Source organism: Lutra lutra, chromosome 12 (genome assembly GCF_902655055.1).
Source record: "Lutra lutra chromosome 12, mLutLut1.2, whole genome shotgun sequence".
Taxonomy (NCBI): Eukaryota; Metazoa; Chordata; class Mammalia; order Carnivora; family Mustelidae; genus Lutra; species Lutra lutra.
Genome location: NC_062289.1, coordinates 91031649 through 91051268, shown reverse-complemented (window position 1 = coordinate 91051268; position 19620 = coordinate 91031649). Strand labels below are relative to the sequence as shown.

Genomic DNA, 19620 nt, shown 5'->3' with positions numbered 1-19620 from the left:
CCCTCAACCCCCAACCCCCCATCTCCGACCCCCTCCCCACCCCGGTTCGCCGCTCCCGGACCCACCGCACAGTTGACAAGATCGGGCTTCCCTCCGCGGGCCGTAACCCGCAGCCCGAAGCCCGCAGCCCACAGCCTGCAGCTCGGGCCGAGAGGGTGTGGCCACGGGCGTGGGCGGGGCGATCCGTAGCCCGCCCCTCGAGGCGGGTGGGCGGGGCGAAAGGGGCGCCCTGGCGCGCGCGCGCGCGACGGGCCCAGGTACGCGGACAAGATGGCGGCAGCAGTGGTCGACAGCGCTATGGAGGTGGTGCCGGCGCTGGCAGAGGAGGCCGCGCCGGAGGCGGCGGGCCTCAGCTGCCTCGTCAACCTGCCCGGCGAGGTGCTGGAGTACATCCTGTGCAGCGGCTCGCTGACGGCCGCCGACATCGGCCGCGTCTCCAGCACCTGCCGGCGGCTGCGCGAGCTGTGCCAGAGTAGCGGGAAGGTGTGGAAGGAGCAGTTCCGGGTGAGGTGAGCCCGCCGCCCCGCCATCCAGCCGCCCGCGCCCCCGCCCCGCGCCCCCCGCCCCCCGGGCCCGGGCCTGGCCGGCCAGCGCCGCCACCTCCCAGCCCGCGCGCGGACCCCCTTCCCGGAGGCCACCCCCGGACCCCTGTCCGCGGACCGACAGACAAAGGCCTCCAGGCCTCCGGCTCCCCGGGCCCCTGAGGTCCACGCCGCGCGGACCCGCCGCTGCCCAAATTCGCATCGGGAAGCGCCCGGCAGCCGGGGCCCGCCATAGAGGGTGACGACGATAGGATCGCTGCGGATCCATCCTGCGCGCTTCTTTGTGCCCGACTCCGAGCTAAAATGTTTACATGGATCTGGCGATGCAGTGATCCTAACAGCCCTTGGAGGAAGCGGACGCAGCATTCCCGGGTTCCGGACCGAGAGCACAGATTTCGGTGTGGGGACCCCGGATAAATCTGGCCCTGGCACACTTGCCTTATGACCTTGGTGGGGTGGGTAGCGACTTCCCTGTTCTTTTGAGCCTCATTCATCGACTTTCTACGGTGATAATCAGACCTACCTTTCACTGTGGTTATTAAATGAGATGATGTGTAAGGAGCATTTACGCAGGGCCTGGCCCTTGGGAGGCGCGCGATCAATGTTAGCAGCCCTTGTAGTCCCTGTTATTGTTGCTGCAACTGTCCCCGTTTTACTGATGGGGAGTGAAGACAGAGCCATTCCTACTGCTACGCCAAGGTCACGCCGCGAGCTGCGTGCCGGGTGGAGATTTGAACGAGGGCCACCGCCGGGGCCCCTGGTGCCACTAAACCGTAGTGCTTGCCCTGTTTCTCAAGGCTGCCTTTGATTCCTGTGTCTGCCTTTGAGTCTCTGTTAAGCTGAGAGGGTTTTTCTCTCCTTGTAGGTGGCCTTCCCTTATGAAACACTACAGCCCCACCGACTACGTCAATTGGTTGGAGGAGTATAAAGTTCGGCAGAAAGCTGGGTTAGAAGCCCGGAAGATTGTAGCCTCATTCTCAAAGAGGTTCTTTTCAGAGCACGTAAGGATCCGTTGATGTAGCTCCCCGCTTGTGCCTGCTAGTGGTGTCTGGGACTGGGTCTGTAGGCATTAGCTCATCTAGCTCTTTCTGATACTCCTTTTTCAGTTCTCTCACAATCCCTGACTCACTTAGATGGCCGCAAGAGTCACTGTGTCCTTTTCCTCCCGTCCAACAACACGAAGCCATTTGTCCCTGCCAGCTTTACTTTTCTAAAGCCAGAGAGAGAATGGGGAGTGGAGAGGGAGGGAGGGACCTGCTGCACAATGTAGAGGGAATCCAGATCAGCATTATTTCTCCTTCAGGAGGTTAAACGTATTTTTCACAGCCTCCGCTTGAGTTAGGAGATCACCAGTGATCGAACACTACAGATTTTGCCCAGTTGTTTTCCCAGAAGGGTTGACGAAATTCATACGGTTTTTCTTCTTTGACTTTGCAGGTTCTAACTAACCAGTAGCGAATAGCATTGTTTCTTAAGTTAACAAGAGGATTAGAAGCTATCTGCAAATCAGAATTATTACTCCCTCAGTTAAATGATCTTGCATTCATTATCCCTGAAAAGTTTTTGTTTTTCGTTTTTCTATTATTGCTGAACTGCGTGTTTTTTTGTAGTTGTTTTCATTTTCCCACAAAGTGTTTCAGAAGTTTATTAGGTTATGCTTCTTAACTTTTCGTAATTCTGGGACATAGTTCACGTTACTATTTTAAATTTATTTATTTATTTTTTAAAAGATTTTATTTATTTATTTGACAGAACCAGAGAGCACAAGCAGATAGTGAATGGCAGAGGGAGAGGGAGAAGCAGGCTCCCCACTGAGCAGGGAGCCCGATGTGGGGCTCTATTCCAGGACCCTGGGGTCATGACCTGAGCCAAAGGCAGAGGCTTAACAGTCTGAGCCACCCAGGCACCCCATAAATTTATTTCTGATTGAGGGCCTAGAAGTAAAGCCAGTCTGATTTATTTATTTTTTGGGCTTGGGGTTTTTTTGTTTGTTTGTTTGTTTTAAGTAAACTGTATGCCCAGTGTGGAGCTTGAACTCAGGACTCTGAGGTCAAGAGTCACATACTCTACTGAGTGAGCCAGTCAGGTGCCCCTGATTTATTTTACTACCCTGGTTTACTGAAGATTAATTCCTCTTTTCTTACTCTCTTCCTTTCTTTTTTAAGATTTTATTTTTAAGTCGTTTCTGCACTCAGTGTTTGTTGATACTAAGGTGGACAGAATTGATGTTTTATTCTGGATAAGCCTTGCCCTGGCCAGAAGCATTCATATCACATTTTAAAACCGATACAAAATGTTTGTACACACATATTTGGGTGCTAGATGTTTTTGATGCACTTGGTCATGACCTACTAGTTTGCATCCTCTAATTCTAGTCCAGCTGGTTTTGTGTGCATTTTTAGCAGCCTGTGTATTTGTGTAATAATGATGAATTATTGTGTTTTTTCCTTAGCTCTCTCTTTCCCTGTATGACTGCCTAATTAGAAATATGTCAAGGACTTTGAACATAGCAGAAATAGACTTAAGATTGATCTGTGGGCGGATGATTACTTTGGCTCAGGACCCTTAAATTCTTGCGTGCACACAGGTTGATATGAAATTTCCTGCCTACTTTCAAACAAAATGGGAGAAGTAATAGAATTTTAAAGCTCATTGGTACCACCACCTTAATTTACCTAGGAGAAAATAGGCCCAGTGGGTTAAGTGAATTGCGCAAGGTACTAGGCTTCTCTCTGGCCCTTTGCTGCAGCTTGGTTGAGTACAACATAAATTGCATGAAATCACTGTTGCAAATTACGGTATTTTGTATTTCTAATCCTTGTTTCAGAGCTGGTTTTTCTCACATTAGTACTCTGAGTAATTTCAGGAATTCCAGACCATGAAAATATAATTAATTTACAACTGGCAGTAAGATCTGAACAAATTATTGTTACTCCCCATGTTACTTTCCACCCATGGTGGGTGGTGCAGGCTAGTGTAGGACAGCTGTTACTGCTTCCACGCACTTGAGCATCTCTGTTTGCCACTCAGAATTGTGTGTGAGAGTGACAGATCGTTCAGTGCCTGTCATTGAGGCCTGTTTGTATGTGTCTCCTTCATAGGTCCCTTGTAACGGTTTTAGTGACATTGAGAATCTTGAGGGACCCGAGATATTTTTTGAGGATGAATTGGTGTGTATCCTAAATATGGAAGGAAGGTAAGTCATGGTCTTAGCAGGGATTGTTTTTTGTTTGTTCATTCTAATAATGCCCCGAATTAACTGCTATAGTTTGTATGTGGCTGAACCCTGGGATGTGTTTTCCAAATATTTCATGTCTTGCCATAGTTATATTTTTTAAAAAAATTCTGTGTAAATAATGTTAATACACTGAGACAGTTGATATTTAAAGAAACCTTGCAAAAATCCTTTTGGAAAGAAAAGAGAATTAGTATTTATTCCTGCTATGGGTTAAATACTGTGCTCGGCACTCATATCTATTATGTCACTTAGTAATATAAACTACCCTTCCTTTGTGATCTCTCCACCTACCATCACCAAATTTGTCTGTTATGGATTTTTTTTTTAATTTCTTAGGCATATTTTAATTTAATGGAGGATTTTTTTTTTTTTTATAATTTCTGAATTTCGTTAAGAAATAATCTTCCCTTGGCCATGAACATTGTTGGCATCTGATTGAACCTCTCTCTCTCCTGATCCAGAAGAATCCACCATGTTTTGTTTGTTGTTTAAAATTTTTTATGCCCCATATTTTCTGCTGCGAAGGTTATTTTCCAATTTACCTAAAAGATGACTTGGCTTCTAGTTTAACATATCTATGAAAAAGATTTTCTGCTCTGAAAGTTCTGGAAACTATTAGTGATAGAAGATAAGAAGGCTAGTTTAGCATCTCCCTTAGAGCTTATGTGCAGTATCTCACATACAAGTTGTAGGATATTTTCCTTGTTCTTTTTAAAGGGGTTTAGGAGAGAGAGCTATCTATCAGTGGAACAACTGTAGGGGAGAGGTAAGATGTGCCACTATTCTAGGCCTTGGATGAGTTCAGATGCAGAGGTCATTTTTCCGTTTCTATTTTGGTTTATCTATAAATGAATTGAAGTATGATCTAATAGTCAGTATTGTGCAGCCTTAAAAATAAAAGCCGACCTTTTTTACATATATATGAGTATGCTTTCAAATACATAAACATAGTGTCAAATATATTAAGTCTATTGGTTGTTTTAGTTTTGATTTGATGTTGAGTGCAGACTTTGTTTTTTCTTGCTTACACTGTTTCTCTCTTCCTCCCCACTCCCTCCATTTGCATTGGCTTTCCCTGTCCCACCCCTGTAGTTAATGAGGACAGCTTAGGCTATGTTCTGACGTGCTCATACACATCAATATATATGGGAATGGAGGGAGATGATTTATTTCACAGAATTGTGATCATAGAATAGGTGCTTTTCTGTATCTTTTTTTTTTTATTCAGCATTACCTTGTGGAAATCCAATCAACTGATAAAAAGTCAAATTCACTTTATTAATGGCTATATACTGTTTTACAGTACACACTGTAACTTATTTAACTATCCTACTGTTGATGACCAACTACTTTCTTCTCCATCTTATGTTATTGTGGAGGGTATTGGTTTTTGTGGTCTAATTTCTAAGTAATAGGCTCCTGGGAATGAGTGTCCAAGGTCAGACTATAGAATGTTATGAAAATCATAAAAGATAGCATGTCCTTGACTGGGGAGACTTACCATTACAAAAATGTCAGTTCTTCTTCTTTTTTTTTTTTTTTTAAAGATTTTTTTATTTATTTGTCAGAGAGAGAGGGAGAGAGCGAGTGCAGGCAGACAGAATGGCAGGCAGAGGCAGAGGGAGAAGCAGGCTCCCCGCTGAGCAAGGAGCCCGATGCGGGACTCGATCCCAGGACGCTGGGATCATGACCTGAGCCGAAGGCAGCTGCTTAACCACCTGAGCCACCCAGGCGTCCCAAATGTCAGTTCTTCTAAATTAACACATAACGCTAGTGCCCTTCCAATTAGGATCCAAAAAGAGTTTTTTTGTTTTAATTGGATAATAGGCTGAGAAGAATAAATTCGCTAGACAAGTCGGAAAAAAAATTTTTTAAATAATCACATTGTAAATTTTGCATCACTAGGTAATAGGACATAGATGAAGCTCGCTATAACCAAAACAGTGTTTATTTATTTATTTATTTTTTTAAAAAGATTTTATTTATTTGACAAAGATCACAAGTAGACAGAGAGGCAGGCAGAGAGAGAGGAGGAAGCAGGCTCCCCGCAGAGCAGAGAGCCCGATGTGGGGCTCGATCTCAGGACACTGGGATCATGACCTGAGCCGAAGGCAGAGGCTTTAACCCACTGAGCCACCCAGGTGCCCCTCAAAACAGTGTTTAAATAGAAGTTGAGAGCTACATCAGTGACAAAGAAGAATTCAGAAACGTGTCCCAGCATAGAACATAATTTAATATATTTAAAGGCAGAGGGGAAAAGGTGCCATATTTAGTGATTGTTATTGGGAAGTAACTGAATATTCATCTAGAAGAAAATAAAACTGCTATCATATACAAAAATTAAGTTCCAGCAGATTAAATAACCTAAATTTAAAAATTAGCACCATGAAAATCCCTCAATAAAATAGCAAGCTTAGTGTCTAATCTAGGGAGACCTACTTAACTAAGAACAATGATACAGAAACAATACAAGAATATAGATAGGGTTTTTTGGTTTTTTCTTAAGATTTTAAAATTTTTTTGACAGAGACACAGCGAGAGAGGGAACACAAGCAGGGGGAGTGGGAGAGGGAGAACAGGCTTCCTGTAGAGCAGGGAGCCTGATGCAGGGCTCGATCCCAGGACCCTGGGATCATGACCTGAGCCAAAAGCAGATGCTTAACGACTGAGCCACCCATGCACCCCTAGACAGAGAGTTTTGCAATAAAAAATAAACTTCCTTTTGACCAAAGAAACCATAAAGAAGTCAGTAGAATTCTTAAAATTTCTTTTTTTTTTTTTTTAAGATTTTATTTATTTATTTGACAGAGAAAGAGACAGCAAGAGAGGGAATACAAGCAGGGGAAGTGGGAGAGGGAGAAGCAGGCTTCCCGCTGAGCAGGGAGCCGATGTGGCACTGAATCTCAGGACCCCGGGATCATGACTTGAGCCGAAGCCAGACGCTTAATGACTGAGCCATGCAGGTGCCCCAAATTCTTAAAATTTCTAAGAAGAAATTGAAAAAGGTACAAAAGAGGAGGACATTCACAGAAGAGCAGATCCAAAGGGCTGAGAATCCTGTAGATCTTTAAATTCACTCTGCAAGGAGATCTTAAATAACAACGAAATACTGACTTTTTTACTTAGCAGACTGGCAAACATGACAAACATGTGCAGCCAGCTAAAAAGCACAGTTACAGTCTTTTTAGAAGTGAGTGTCATAAATATGTCACCTCTTGGCCTGACACATATTTTGAGCCTAAAACGGTTATTTTTAAATAAGAGGGAATACTCACATATTAAAATATTTTCAGATGTTGGTTTTGTTGAAGGACCATGTTTGTATTCATTCCTGGCAAGTGCTTATTGTGCAAATATGGAAAGCATCGGAAGGAAGGATAGTTTCCCATAAATGCTGAAGCACCAATCTCAATATTTGAAAACAATTTGCATTTATGGTGTTCTTTGTGATCTTTAAAAAGAGTACATCTACAATAAAGATTTGAAACGACCTATTAAAAATGGCATATGCTGTACCTGAGAAAATGACCCAGAGTGAGACATATTTCAGTAAACCTACTGGATTTTAAGGACAGAAAAGTCTTTTGGGCAGCCAACCAAAAAAAAAAAAAAAAAAAAAAAAACAAAGTCACTTACAAGGTTAAGAGAATCAGAGTATCATCAGACTTCTCAACAACTGCTCTGTGTCAGAGGAAAAAAGAGTAATGTATTTAAGGTGCTGAAGGATCAGAAATGTCAGCCAAGGATTTTTATATCCAGCCAAACTGACTTCAAGTATAAAGGCTGCAGACAAACTTAACCAGCTTGCGGGGACTTGGGGACTTTTGAGTCCTTCAGGAGAAATGTGGTAGAAAATGAGCTTCAAACAACCAAAACAACGAGAGAGACACTGGCACAAGGACTAATGGTGAGCATTAAATATGTATTTGCTTTTAGAATTCAAGCGACAGTTAATAGGGTCAAAAATATTGTATGTAATGGTCATAAGCGTTTTCAATATAGATCTGGTACAGTTGTTTAAAGAAATGAGCAGAGAATAGGGGAGAATGGAAACAAATATTTAGCTGTTTTTTGTATTCATCAAGGGGATGAAAATATTGGTCTTGTTATTCTGAGGCTGGGCATGTGTTTGCTTCTAAGATGTGGAATAAAGCAAACGAGTACCTAGGTAATATTCTAATTCATCTCTGATGTTCTGGAGAAGTAGGATATTCCTGGAAGAAAAAAAGTTAGAGACACACAACAGAAGATGTTTAGTTCTGAATTTGATTTAGAAGTGTCGGTATGAATTCCCGAGATATGTTTAAAAATATGTAGGGGTGTGTATGTGGATACACACACATATATACACTAGACTTATTATTTCTGTCTGTTGGAAAGGTCTAGAAACAATAACCAATCTAGTAGAAATGATGATCCCTAGTACCCAGAAGGCGATCTTGATACATCGTTTCCCATCAGAAGAAGCCATGGTTTTGGGGAAAGGGCTGATTCTAGGTCTGATTCCAGGTCATTGTAAAAAGATGAGGCTGGAGCATCTTGGAAGTCTGGAACCAGATATCAGTAGAAGTACCAATATTTCATGTTGTAAGTGTTCAGGGGCCAACATGGAGAGGCCTCCATTGGCTGGAGATGTGATTTGAGCAGCAGTGTGAATAATAACTGGGATGGGTTGGATCACACCAACTGTGTATAGCTCTGTTAGTTCATAATAATACTCAGGAACAACTAATTGTTCACCTTTGGAGGATCATAAGAATCCAAATTATTTTGAAAAACAAAAGGAAAGACACAGGCATTTATCCTGCCTTTCCTAAATACTGTGCCATTGGGGGAATCAAATAGTGGATGAGTGGAAATTATTCCTTATAGAAATGCTCCAGCTAATAAATGAAGAAAGGATGGTGGAATTAGAATATCACCACTTTGCAACTTCTAATGAATTAATGGACCTGGGCACTGAGGAGCAGTGGCTGCATTAACATCACCGAAAGGGCCAGCCAAGGCATGATTGCCTCCTGATGGAAGGACTTCACTACCACCTGTGAAGTAGTCTTGCCAAATAAATGGAATCTGAATCTGATCAAGCATCTACATCCAATTTACAGGAAATTCAGAAGACAGAAGAACATGTGAAACCATACCTTGTGGAAGCAATCAACCAATTCCAGACTGTGGGAAACTGCAGGTCACACAACCAGGTTTCTTCAACAAGTCAAGTGCAAGGGAAAGAAAAGATGGAGGGGGATCCTGCGCATTAAGAGTCTTGAATGACCTCAAAGTGGGCTAGACTAGAGTGTTCGGGGAGATACGTTTGGTGAGGCAATCATGAGCATGGAGGTGCGGGTTGTGATGGCTGTAGATGGGAGAGAGGGCCCTGGAGGGCTCTGGGGGGGTCTGCGAAGTCGTTTCTTAGCCTGATGGGTGGATGTGAGGATGTTTGTCTTACAGTCACGCATTGAGCTTAATTCCTGAAGCTGCTTGTTTGTTTCACAGTTTTCTAGGTCGGCACCTCACACCTCAAAGGTTAGAAGCTCGTAGAACCTAACTCTTCTGATTTTCATTTACTAACCGAAGAGTAAGAGTTCTTTCTTTCTTTTCTTTTCTTTTCTTTTCAAGATCTCATTTTTTTGAAAGTGAGCCAGAGAGAAAGCACAAGCGGGTGGGGGGGAGGGGCAGCACAGAGGGAGAAGCAGCAGCAGCTCCCCACTGAGCAGGGAGCCCAGTGTGGTTCTCGATCCCGGGACCTGGAGATCATGACCTGAGCTGAAGGCAGCTGCTTAACCGACTAAGCAACCGAGGCGCTCCAGAGACTTCTCTATTTCTGAAGCCACACTGATAAACTAATCAGTCTCCCTCCTATTTCCCATGATCCATGTGTGCATTTGGAATATCTGGTGAAGCATTTCATTTACTTAGCAAGTATTAAGCATCTGCTGTGTCCCAGGCTCTATCTCAGGCACCGAGAATACGCTAGTGAACAACACAAAAGCCCTGTCTTCACTGGGCTTCCATTCTTAGTGGGGGAGATAGTCACTAACCAACTGAAGATGATTGATTACATTAGAAGATTCGAGTTGCTGTAAACAAATCCTAATCAAGGAGGGGTATTTGGCTTGGTGGTGAGAGGAGAAGACCTAACTCGAGATGACATTTGAATGAAAACCTGAAAGGAGGCGAGGGTGCAGACTTCAGATCCCCAGGGAAGGAATGTTTTCAAGAAGCTGAGAGTGCTGAGGCCTGAGGTGAGCACCACCAGGTGTGGTGAAGGAGCGACAGGGAAGCAGTGTGGCCAGAGGCCTGGAGGAGGCAGGGAAGAGCAGGAATTGAGGTCAGAGGGGCCGTGCGGGGGAGAGTTTAAAGGACCTCTTAGGTCACCGTTAGGACTGGGGCTTTTACTTTGAGCAAAGTAGAAAACCCATGCTGTGACCTGTGCTGAGACTTACCATGCTAAATGAGGCATTTGGACTGCCATGTGGAGGGGAGACTGTGAAGGGGCAGGGTTGAAGCTGGGAGCTCAATTCAGGCGCTTTTATAACACGGACAGAAGATGTTGGGGACTTAGATGAGTGATTGAGAAGTGTTCACATGTCTGGTAGACTTTGAAGATAGAACGATTAGCACGGGTGGATGGGTTAGATGTGGCCTCTGAGAGCAAGTGAGCAAGGAGGCCAGGAGAACGGCAAGGTTTTTAGCCTAATTGCAATGGCAGATTAGCTTTACCTGAGCGGGGATGACTGGGAGGGGATGCATGCATAAGGAGTTCACCAGACACCCAGGTGGGGATGTGGAGTAGCAGTTGGTTATACAGGTCTGGAGTTTAGAGCAGAAATGCATACTGGAAAATAAACTGAGGGCTGTTAGTGGAAATAATATTTGAAACCGTGAGATGGAATGAGATCACCATGGAATAGCATAGAAAGAGAAAAGCGTTAGCCCAAGGCCTGAGTTCCCTAAGGCAGGTGCCCAGGGGCCAGCAAAGGATTCCAGACACCTCACCCCTGGTTGGTGAGCCTCAGCCAGCTGCCCTGGTTTTCAGGTTTCTCCTGGATTTCTTTTTAGTAAATCTGAAGCCGAACAGGTCAGTGTTTCTTGGATTTCAGCACGAATAATCTAGTGTTGGTGACATATGCAAAGTCGTAAATTGTGCTGTCTGCCTCCATGATAACAAGTGCTGTGTGATCACGAAGCAATTATATTTTTCTTGTTAAGTAGGCTCTTTACATCCTATGATCAGTGTGAAATAAAAAATAAGGTAATCAAGGTGTTAGTATCTTGATTCTCATTGACTTATTTTTGTTTGTTTTCCAGAAAAGCTTTGACCTGGAAATACTACGCTAAAAAAATTCTCTACTACCTACGCCAACAGAAAATTTTAAATAACCTTAAGGCGTTTCTTCAGCAGCCTGATGACTATGAATCGTATCTTGAAGGTGAGGCTCTGACAGAGATCTTCTGACTGGCCGCTGAGTTGTCGCTCAGTACACAGTAGTGGAGACCGTCCTTGAGGGCGGGATTATATATGGTCTGATCAGTTAGACAGGCAGAACTGCTAAACGCAGAGCTAAGATTTTGCCAGAGTGTTTGGCTGTCAGCTGAAGAGACAGTGTTTTCTAAAGATGTACCGTCAGTTCAAACCATGAGGCTGATAATTGAGCTAATGAGGTTAAATTCCCTTTTTCTGAGCTTTGAAGCATCATTTCCAAATCAGACATAAATTTGTCCAGTTTTGTCTCTGTGTGACCTCGGGCAGATCCCTCCAGCTCCCCTCCCTGGTTGGAGTTGAATGAGGACCCAGTGTTCTTGTGCGTCAGTGAGTCTGCTTGTCCGTGACAAGAAGTGAGGAGAAAGAAGTCGAGTGGACAGACATGACGAACAGAATAACTTGGTTCCTGCTAAGTCAGACAAGAACAAAATGTGACTTCATTTTTTTAAACTAATTTAAATTCCTAGCGTATTGCATAAGCCCTGCCATAAATTACGGTTATGAAGTACAGATAGGACTGTTCATTCACTTTCATTCCCTCCTCCCTGTGACTTACCCTGTTCATCAGTTTTCTTCCTTTCCAGTGCTGGCATGGTTGTGTCCCCATTTTATTCCTGTGGTCGTGCGGGCTGTCACCGCCTCTCCCAGCAGCCGCTTTCTAAGCGGCACTTGCTTTCCAGAGCCTCAAGGCCGCTGAGACCTAGCACCGGTCCTACCTGAAACTTGGCCTCTTTTTTTTTTTTTTTTTTTTTTTTTTTAAATTAACTCTGCCTGCTTTTAGTGCCTGCCATAATCTGGGATCCCTCCCCCAAACCCCGCCGAAGCCCAAACCTTTGCCTGTTACTCTCCAGGACGTCCCCTTTGCTCCAGCCGGGTCATTGTCTCCCCGCCTGGCTTCGTATCTTCATTAGTGGTGTTTTCATTTTTCTTAGAATTCCCTCTTAAATCCTGCTCGCCCGCAGCAGTGCAGTTCAAATTTAACTTCCATCGAGTTTCTGCTGATGACTGCAACGCTTGCAGATTTACTCGCCTCCGGAGGCGTGTGTGCAGTAGCACTGACTAGTAAACCACGGCACAGTGTGGGCATTTCGTTCTCCAGCTCATCATGAAGTTTCTTGTGTCCCTTGACCTTAACATGATTCTGATCACTGTGTACTCCGCAGTGCCTAGTGCAGGTTCTTGTCGATGGTGTAAAAGTCTCATCATCCAGAAGGAAGTGAAAAATCTGTTCCAGTTGATTGAACTCCAACAGCCTCACCACCCCGGAATCTTCTCTTGTGTGTCTTGGAGTGGAGAGTCACCCACCCTATCTGTTTTTTCCCAGTGAGGAATGATTTGACAGGCTTTTTTCCTGTAGCTTATTTATGAAGACGATGACTTCTTTTTCATCTTCCAAATATAAAGTAATAGTACGATTTTCACTAACTCATCCAGATCAGTGCTACAGGCACTGGGTAGCCATTGAAGGTTTTTGAGCAAGTAGTTGAGCAAGTGGAAGTCGGCTCCAGGGTTTTGATCCATGGAGACTAACAAGAATAATCTGATAGGACTAATGCAGTCTGGGAATCATAGCATCAGGATGGATTGGACTTCAGCCAACAGGTGAGGAAACCATCCCAAGAAAGCCCAGGAGTCCGTCACTAGCTAAGGGGCAAAACTGGGACTGGGGTCCGGCTCTCTTGATGTCTGCTTTCAGCTCCTTGCAGTGTCAGTAGGGGGTCAAGAACCTGACCTCTTGAATTTAAAATTACTCCAAAAAAAAAAAGTCATAACTGCAGCTTCTCAAGTGAAAAGGTCTTATAACCAAATGATCAAGTTAGCTCTTTGGCATCTGGTTAGAAAATGGCCCAAGGCAGTAGAGAACCAAGCTGGATTCCAGAGACCCTGTCTCTGGTCTACTTTGTCTAAGTCTTCAGCAGCAGGTAGGCTGACTGTCACTATTTCTCTGATTCGAAAGTACAGCCTCCTCTCCAAAGTTCATTCACTGTCTCATCTTTGAGGGGTACAAATTGTAGAAATCCCTCATTGAGGGTTTCAACTTTTTAAAATTTTTAAAAGATTTTATTTATTCAATTTGAGAGAGAAAGAGGGAGAGAGAGAGTGCACAAGCAGGGGGAGAGGGAGAGGGAGAAGCAGATTCCCTGCTGAGCTGGGAATCTGACGCGGGGCTCAATCCCAGGACCCCAAGATTGTGACCCAAGCCAATGGCAGACACTTAACCATCGAGCCAGGTGCCCCTCAACTTTCTTTTTTTTTTTTTTTAAAGTAAAGTGATCGTCTTAGGCCATTATGTTTTCAGACTTCCTGGAATGAGCTCCTTTATAGCGTTTATTTTTCTTTGCAATAGAATATGGGAACATGACTTGTCTCATGCCCGTTTTTGAGTCCATAACCTTTGAGAGAGGATTTGGTTTATTTTTTAAAAATAAAGTGTTTAAACTCCTTTGTTGTGAGAATGTGACTCCTTCTCCGTGTACTAGCAGCAAGGTCTGTCCTCCACGAATGAAGCTTACCTGGGAAGATGATGCAAAGAACTGTGGCCCCAGGTGTCAGGGCTGAATGAGCAACTGAGAGGGAAAGGGTAAAAATAGGAACTTATTCAATAATTCCTGTTCATTTTCAGGTGCTGTATATATTGACCAGTACTGCAATCCTCTCTCTGACATCAGCCTCAAAGATATCCAGGCCCAGATTGACAGCATCGTGGAACTCGTTTGCAAAACCCTCCGGGGCATCAACAGCCGGCACCCCAGCTTGGCCTTCAAGGCAGGTGTGGAATTGCTTTCGATCCAGCTGTATTTGCAAAAGAGAACCTAGCAGAGCGATTGGTTGATTTGAGAAGCTCTGTAGGGTGTTGCTCTGACGTCACCAGAAAAGCAGTTAGTGACACTACCACGTGCTCACCAGGAGATGCGAAAAGACTTCTGAGTTCATACTCGTTTCTCCACCCTGGACTGGCAGTACCTGCTGGGTCCTGTTGGGACACCGCTAGTGTCTGCGTGGTGCGGGTTGTTTGGGACGATGGTCACACCTTAGGGAGTGCTTGTGTCCTCAGAGTAGATCTCTGTGTTTCAGGCGAATCTTCCATGATAATGGAGATAGAACTCCAGAGCCAGGTGTTGGATGCCATGAACTATGTCCTTTACGACCAGCTCAAGTTTAAGGGGAACCGGATGGATTACTATAATGCCCTCAACTTGTACATGCACCAGGTAAATGTGGGTGAATTAGAACAGAACAATACATATTTTTTAAGCTCATTTCTGACCATCGTGTCATCTTTGAGGGCAAATGCATTGTCTTTTCATCTCTCAATGCCCAGGGAAACTCATTTTTGCCTCTACCATCAGGATATTGCTCTGGATTTTTATTCCTTAACTCTGTGTGAAAACCCTTGAGATCATTTCCTGTCTGGAAATAGGTATTTCTCTGACTCAGTTTGTATCTTACAAACACAAAACTGTTAAACTAATCAGGTCTTTTTTTCGGCACTGGCCTTTCAAAGGGTCAGAAGAAACTTGGCCGGCCGCATCATTGATACTTAGTTTTTATGTCCTTTGTCCTCGTCACTGTTTTCTTTTTCTTTTTCTTTTTCTTTTTTTTTTAAGATTTTATTTATTTATTTGACAGACAGAGATCACAAGTAGACAGAGAGGCAAGCAGAGAGAGAGAGGAGGAAGCAGGCTCCCTGCTGAGCAGAGAGCCCGATGCGGGACTCGATCCCAGGAACCTGAGATCATGGCCTGAGCCGAAGGCAGCGGCTTAACCCACTGAGCCACCCAGGCGCCATTTTATTTATTTATTTTTTCCTCGTCACCGTTTTCAAATCTATTCTTTTGCCCTCTGTGCTACCCTAATTTTTTTCTTTCCTTGGAACGGCCTTTTATTCTTTTTGGAAGACGAACACCCTAAATCCCAGGGCTGCAAACTTTCTCTGTCAAGGGTCAGAGGTTTTGGCTCTGCAGGCCATATGCCGTGTGTCCTCAATGCCCAGGTCTGCCGCTGGAGTTGAAAGGAGGCATGGACACCGCAAAAACAAATGAGTGTGGCTGTGTTCCTGTGAAACTTCCTGTACGGACACGGAGATTTGAATTTCATGTAATTTTTACGTGTCACGAAATAGTATTCTTTTGACTATTTTTTTTAAGCACTAAAAAGTGTTGACACTCTTCTTATGCAGGCCCCATACAGAAACAGGCAGTGGAGTAGATCTGGCCCACAGACTGCAGTTTGCAGACCCCTGATCTAAATAAATCAAATATTCCTCCACTTAAGCCACGAAAACCTAGTGTCATTCCCAATGCACAGCGGGTGCCCCGTAGCACTTACATGATAGGAGCGATGAGGTGCGGTTCCTTTCCATGAAGCTGAAGGATTTTTTTTCTCCTTTAGGTTTTGATTCGCAGAACAGGAATCCCGATCAGCATGTCCCTGCTCTACTTGACAATTGCGCGGCAGTTGGGGGTCCCACTGGAGCCTGTCAACTTCCCCAGTCACTTCTTGTTAAGGTGGTGCCAAGGTGCAGAAGGGTGAGTCACTAGGCTACGTCGTGACTGGGCCTTAGGATTCACTCCCGCGGTGGTGAGAGGAAGCGCAGTAACTGAACAGAGGTTCACCAGAGCACTGGGGATGGGCCAACTGTCCGATCCTTGGCCGTCCGTGTCAGGACTCTGATTCTGGGAGAAGGGCACTCTGGATCTTTCTGTATTATTTCTTAAAGCTGCACGTGAATTTACAAGTCTCTCAAAAGATGTATAAAGAGTAGGACTAGGAGTTCAGAGTTTTAGGTGGATCTCCAAGTCCCTTGTTACAAAGCACAACAGATTGAAGAGGTTTTTGTTTTGTTTTAAGGAATTTTGCTTTTTATTTATTTATTTTTTTTACATTTTTATTTAAATCCCAGTTAGTTCACATACAGCATACTGTTAGTTTCAGGGTATTTGGCACTTCCTGTAGAATATCCAGAGCTCATCACCATAAGCCTTAATCCCCATCACCTATTTCCCCCTTCCTACCACACCCCACCTGCCTCCCCTCTGGTAACCATGAGCTTGTTCACTGTAGTTAATAGTCTGTTTCTTGGTTTGCACCTTTTTCCCCCCCTTTGCTCTTCTGTTTGTTAAATTCGACATATGAGTGAAATTGTATGGTATTTATCTTTCTCTGACTTATTTTGCTTAGCTTTATATTCTCTAGATCCATCCATATTGTTGCAAGGATTGTGGCAGGATTGCATTCTTTTTGATGGCTGAGTAATATTCCATCGTGAATAAGTATACCCCTTCTTTCTCCACTTATCTGTTGATGGACACTTGGGCTGTTTCCACGGTTTGGCTGTTGTAGATAATGCCGCTGTCAACATCAGACTGCACGTATCCCTTTGAATTAGTATTTTTGTACTAATTTTATACTAATGCAATTGCTGAGTCATAGGTCAGTTCTATTTTTAATTTTTTGAGGAACCTCCATATTATCGTTTCCCACAGTGGCACCAGTTTGCATTCCCACCAACAGTGCAAGAGGGTTTCCCCTTTTTCCACACCCTCACCAATACGTGTTGTTTCCTATGTTACTGAGGTTAGCCATTCTGACAGGTGTGAAGTGATAGCTTGGTATAGGTTTGATTTGCATTTCCTGGTAATGAGTGATACTGAGCATCTTGTCATGTGTCTGTTGGCCATCTGGATGTCTTCTTTGGGAAAACATCTATTCATGGCTTCTGCCCATCCTGTAGCTGGATCATTTGTTTCTTGGGTGCTGAGGTTTTTTTTTTGTTTTTTGTTTTTTTTTAAAGATTTTATTTATTTATTTGACAGAGAGATCACAAGCAGGCAGAGAGGCAGGCAGAGAGAGAGGAGGAAGCAGGCTCCCTGCTGAGCAGAGAGCCCGATGCGGGGCTCGATCCCAGGACTCTGAGATCATGACCTGAGCCGAAGGCAGCGGCTTAACCCACTGAGCCACCCAGGCGCCCCTTGGGTGCTGAGTTTTATAAGGTTTTGTTTGTTTGTTTGTTTTTGTATTTGATAATCTCTATACTCAATGAGGGGCTCAAACTCACAACTCCGATATCAAGAGTCGCACACTTCCCTGAGCCAGCCAGGTGCCCCAATATAAGTTCTTTGTAGGTTTTGGATCTTAGCCCTTTATCAGGTTTGTCATTTACAGGTATCTTCTCCCATTCCATAGGTTGTTTTTTGGTTTTGTTGTTTCCTTCACTATGCAGAAGCTTTTTATTTTTATGAAATCCCAGTAGTGTGTTTTTGCTTTCGTTTCCGTTGCCTCAGGAAGCGTATCTAAAAAGAAGTTGCTGTGGTTGACGTCAAAGAGGTTACTGCCTGTTTTCTCTAGGATTTTAATGGTTTCGTGTCTCACATTTAGGTCTTTCATCCATTTTGAATTTTTGTGTCTGATTCTGTTGCGTGTTCCTGTCCAGTGTTCCCAACACCATTTGTGGAAGAGACTGTCTTTTTCCTCACTGGATATTTTCCTGCTTTGTCAAAGTTTAATTGACCATGTAATTGTGGGTTTATTTCTGGGTTTTCTGTTCCGTTATATTGATCTACGTGTCTGTTTTTGTGCCAGTGCCGTGCTGTTTGGAGATACTACAGCTTTATACTATATTTGAAGTCCGGAATTGTGATGCCTCGAGCTTGGCTTTACTTTCTCAAGGTTGCTTTGGCTGTTCTTGCCAAGTGGATTCTCGCACAGAATGTCTTTTCATTTTTTGGTGTCTTCTTCGATGTCTTTCATCACTGCTTTATCGTTTTCAGAGGACAGGTCTTCACTTCTTTGGTTAGGTTTATTCCTAGGTATCCTACGGTTTTGGCGCAATTATAAATGAAATTGATTTTCTTTTAAGTGAAATTGATTTTTAATTTTCTTTCTGCCGCTTCATTTTTGGTGTATGTAAATGCACCAGATATCTGTAGGCGGATTTTGGTGTCCTGTGACTTTATTTAGTGGGGTCTTTGGGGTTTTCTATATAGTCTTATGTCATCTGCAGATGGTGAGAGTTTGACTTCTTGCCTCTTTGGATGCCTTTTATTTTTGTCGTCTGATTGCTGTGGCTAGGACTTCAGCACTGTGTTAAATGACAGTGGTGGGAGTGGACATCCTTGTCTTATTCCCGACCATAGAGGAAAAGCGCTGTTTTTTCCCACTGAAGATGGGGATTTTTTTGTATATGGCCTTTATATTATGTTGTGGTATGTTTCCTCTAAACCTACTTTGTTGAGTGTTTTTATCATGAGTGGTTGCTGTACTTTCTCAAATGCTTTTTCTGCTTCTGTTGAAGTGGTTCATCTGGTTCTGTTCTTTTATTACTATGGTGTATCACGTTGATTGATTGTGAATACTGAACCACCCTTGCAACCCAGGAATAAATCCCACTTGATTATGGTGAATGATTCTCCTAATGTGTTGTTGGATTCAGTTTGCTAGTATTTTGTTGAGGATTTTTGCATCCATGTTCATCAGGGATATTGATTGGCCTGTAGTTCTGTTTTTGTTTTAAGATTTTATTTATTTGAGAGGGCGTGCACATGCATGCACCAATGTGAGGGGGGGCCAGGAGGGGAGGGAGAAGGACAGGCAGACTCTGTGCTGAGTGTGGACCCCAACTCAGGGCTCAGTCTCACAACCGTGTGATCATGACCCCAGCCAAAGTCGAGTCTGGTGCTCAACTGACGGAGCCACCAGGCACCCCTGTAGTTCTCTTTTTTAGTGGAGTTTTTATCTAGTTTTGGAATAAAGGCAATGCTGGCCTCATAGAAGGAGTTTGGAAGTTTTCCTTTCTTTTCTATTTTTTGCAATAGTTTTAAGAATAGTAGGTAGTAACTTCTCTTTAAATGTTTGGTGGAATTTACCTGTGAAGCCATCTGGCTCTGGACTTTAGTTTGTTGGGAGATTTATTTTTATTACTGATTCAGTTTCTTTGCTGGTTATTGCTCTGTTCAAATTTTCTTTTTCTTTCTGTTTGTTTTGGTACTTTGTTTCTAGGAATTTATCCATTTCTTCCAGATTGTCTGATTTGGTGACATAATTTTTCATACTGCTCTCTTATAACTGGATGTATTTCTGTGGTGTTGGTTGTTATTTCTCCTGTCTCGTTTGTGATTTTATTTTTTGGGGGTCCTTTGTCTTTGCTTTTTGATAAGTCTGGCTAGAGGTTTATCAGTTTTATTAATTTTTCAAAGCACTGGTACTTGGTTTCATTAATCTGTTCTATTGGGGTTTTGTTTTGTTTTTCTATATCATTTACTTTTCTTATTTCCCTTCTTCTGCTGACTTAAGGTTTCATTTCTTGTTCTTTTTCCAGTTCCTTTAGGAGTAAGGTTGGATTGTTTGAGATTTTT

The 19620-nt window shown here is 43.5% G+C and overlaps 1 protein-coding gene across 2 annotated transcripts in view; it reads left to right on the top strand.

The window, feature by feature from the left end:
• Window positions 1-241: 241 nt before the first annotated feature.
• FBXO21 (F-box protein 21) overlaps window positions 242-19620 on the top strand; it is a 46056-nt gene continuing 26677 nt past the window's right edge. For both annotated transcript variants that reach the window (XM_047697741.1, XM_047697740.1), the window contains exons 1-7: window positions 242-509; window positions 1408-1543; window positions 3644-3738; window positions 11092-11213; window positions 13890-14036; window positions 14342-14478; window positions 15659-15795. In XM_047697741.1, coding sequence (XP_047553697.1) covers window positions 271-509; window positions 1408-1543; window positions 3644-3738; window positions 11092-11213; window positions 13890-14036; window positions 14342-14478; window positions 15659-15795 — 1013 coding nt within the window. In that variant the 5' untranslated portion in view covers window positions 242-270. The remainder of the gene's footprint in view (window positions 510-1407; window positions 1544-3643; window positions 3739-11091; window positions 11214-13889; window positions 14037-14341; window positions 14479-15658; window positions 15796-19620) is intronic.